The sequence below is a fragment of the Dromiciops gliroides genome, chromosome 6, assembly GCF_019393635.1.
Source record: "Dromiciops gliroides isolate mDroGli1 chromosome 6, mDroGli1.pri, whole genome shotgun sequence".
Taxonomy (NCBI): domain Eukaryota; kingdom Metazoa; phylum Chordata; class Mammalia; order Microbiotheria; family Microbiotheriidae; genus Dromiciops; species Dromiciops gliroides.
The window spans coordinates 6,586,237-6,588,942 of NC_057866.1; the positions used below are offsets into that span (position 1 = coordinate 6,586,237).

The 2,706-nt window shown below is 43.6% G+C and overlaps 1 protein-coding gene across 1 annotated transcript; it reads left to right on the forward strand.

The window, feature by feature from the left end:
* Positions 1-920: 920 nt before the first annotated feature.
* Positions 921-1,916, forward strand: LOC122731776 (proto-oncogene Mas-like). The gene has a single exon (XM_043972050.1). It carries the CDS (start codon positions 921-923, stop codon positions 1,914-1,916), a length of 996 nt encoding a protein of 331 aa, XP_043827985.1.
* Positions 1,917-2,706: the final 790 nt, after the last annotated feature.

Sequence of the window (2,706 nt, forward strand, 5' to 3'; positions counted from 1 at the left end):
ACCATTGGAAAGAATAAGACCTCCTTGTGGATACAAACCAGTTCATATTGAAGAAGGGACCGATTATGTCTGTGCTTTTTTAGGATTTAACCAGAAGTTAAATGCTGAATTCTGCATTTGTTGATGGAGAAGGCAGCATGGCATGATGGACAGAGATCTGGCATTGAAGCCCAGAAGACCTGACTTCCAGTCTTGACTCTGATACATGTTGGTTTTGTGACCTGAAGCAAGGCACATAGCTTCTCATCACCCCAGGCAATGCTCTAAGACTATAAGCTGCATAGTAGTTATTAACCTACATCAGTAAAGGGAGTTGGGGACTCATCTGTAGTACCCAATGCTGGTGAAATCATAGATCTATTTTATCTTAAAGGATACAATCACCATGCTTTTGTTACTTTGTTGTTTGCATGAACAATTATTGCATGCTGTTTTCCTAACATTGAATTATCCTTTCATACCTTGGTCATTATGAATAACTTTAACAATATATTACTGAGATCCTTTGCTATGATTTTCTTTTAAAATTCTCATCCACATTTCTTACTGAGAGTGTGCTATAGATCTCTTTCTCTGCTTTATTCATCCCTGGTTTGAGCACACTGCCATCTTTCTGGTAAGCCATGGACCCAACCTCAGAATCATTAGCTCACATCTCTCTTCTCATTTTTAGCAGGTGTATGAGAAAAATCCAGAAGGTACCAATTACATCTCACTACCTCCATACCAGATCAATTCAGTATCACAGAATCACAGGAGCTGAGAATTAGAAGGAGCCTCAGAAACCATCGACTCCAATGCGCACACAAAAGGCATCCCCATTGTAACATACCCAAGGGGTCACTCAGAATCTGATTGAAGACTTCTTGAGGCAGCACATTTGCTTTTTCACAAATTTATAATTCCCACCTATTCAAAAGATGACCTGCAATAATTCCACTCATGGTAGCCAGAAAATGAAGACCTGTTTCCCCAACAATGGTCCCGGCACAGAACCCCCTATCATGATCTTCTTTAATTTGATCATTTGCCTGTGTGGGCTGCTGGGGAATGGCACTGTTCTCTGGTCTCTCGGTTTCCATATTAAAAGAAGCCACTTCACCATCTACATCCTCAATCTGACAGTTGCTGACTTCAGCTTCCTCCTGGGACGAGTCATCTGGTATCTTGCCAAGATTCTTTACATATATACTAGCAAGCTTCTTACCATATACCATATGTTTTATATATGTCACGGAACCCTTGTATTCAATATGTTTATGTACAATACAGGGCTGGGATTCCTGACGGTCATCAGTGTGGAGAGGTGTCTGTCCATGCTCTATCCTCTCTGGTACAGATCCCACCATTTGAAGAAGAAATCTCCTGCCATCTGCGCTTTCATTTGGTCCCTCTCAGTTTTCATGGCAGTCCTGGAGTTTTACTTTGAGATCTACATGGGGGACACCTATGAGACCTGGAGAATCATCATCAATATTTTTAGCTGTGTTCTTAACTTCCTGGTATCCACGCCGCTGATGGTTCTCTCCAGCCTGATCCTCTTCCTGAAGTCCTGGAAGTTCTCTCAGCATCACCACCCTGCCAAGCTCCATGTCACCATCCTGGTGACCATCCTCGTCTTCCTTTTCCTCGGCCTTCCCCAGAAGGGTTGGTTTATTGTGCACTTTGGGTTCAGAGTGCCCGTCCCCAGGTATGTCTCCATTGTCTTTGAGCTTCTCTCCTGCATAAACAGCAGTGCCAACCCTGTTGTCTACTTCTTTGTTGGCAACTTCTGGAAGAATAAGAAAAGACGGTCCCTGAAGCTGATTCTCTTGAGAGCCTTCAAGGAGGACTTCCAAGGGAGAGAAGATAGAATGACCCTCCCTGCCACCAGCTCTGAGACCATAGGGAGAAGGGACCCACAGAAGTCATCCTGAAACCACATGAGTGTGAAGGCTTTCTCACCAAGCATCCTTTGCAGCTCTCCAAGCCTTCAGCAAAAAAAAAAGGCAGGATTTTCCCCACCTCCATATTTTTCCCTGGGAAACTGAGGCTGGTATGACATTTAATTTACAATTTGGGGGCAAAGAACAATAATAATGATACTCACTGAAATTTACAGAACTCTTCCAAGTTTTCAGAACACTTTAGAGGCATCTCATTTGAGCCCCACAACAAGCCTGTGAGATTGTCCCTATTTCACAGATGAAGAGGAACCGGAGGATCAAAGGTTTGGCCACAGTCATACAACTAGCAAATGTCCAGATCTTCCTGACTCCGAGCCCAGCTCAATCCACAATGTCCCACTGGCCCTTGTAGGTAAAACAAGGGTACACCACTGAAAGTCTCAATTCCAGTGACTTCCTGTTTCCCTACTACTGGACTATGAGCAAGACCTGTGGTCTTTAAACATTTATTAAATCAACTAATCAATAAGTCTCTGAGGTTAACCTTTAGCTCAGCCTATGCTCTGGGGGTCATAGAAGTATCTGGTATACAGTAGGTACTCAATCAATGTTTGTTGAATGAATAGAACCACTGATAGGAGGCTAGGGAGGATCTCAAAGACCATCTAAATTCCCTTGTTTTACAGATGAAGAGGCCCCAAGAAGGGACTGAACCTATATGGGTTCTTATAACCCTCCTTCCCTCAACCCCTGTCTAAGGCTGGGCCAATCCCAGGACCTAATGTTCTGTCCAAGATACCCCCTACCTCTCTGCTGGCAG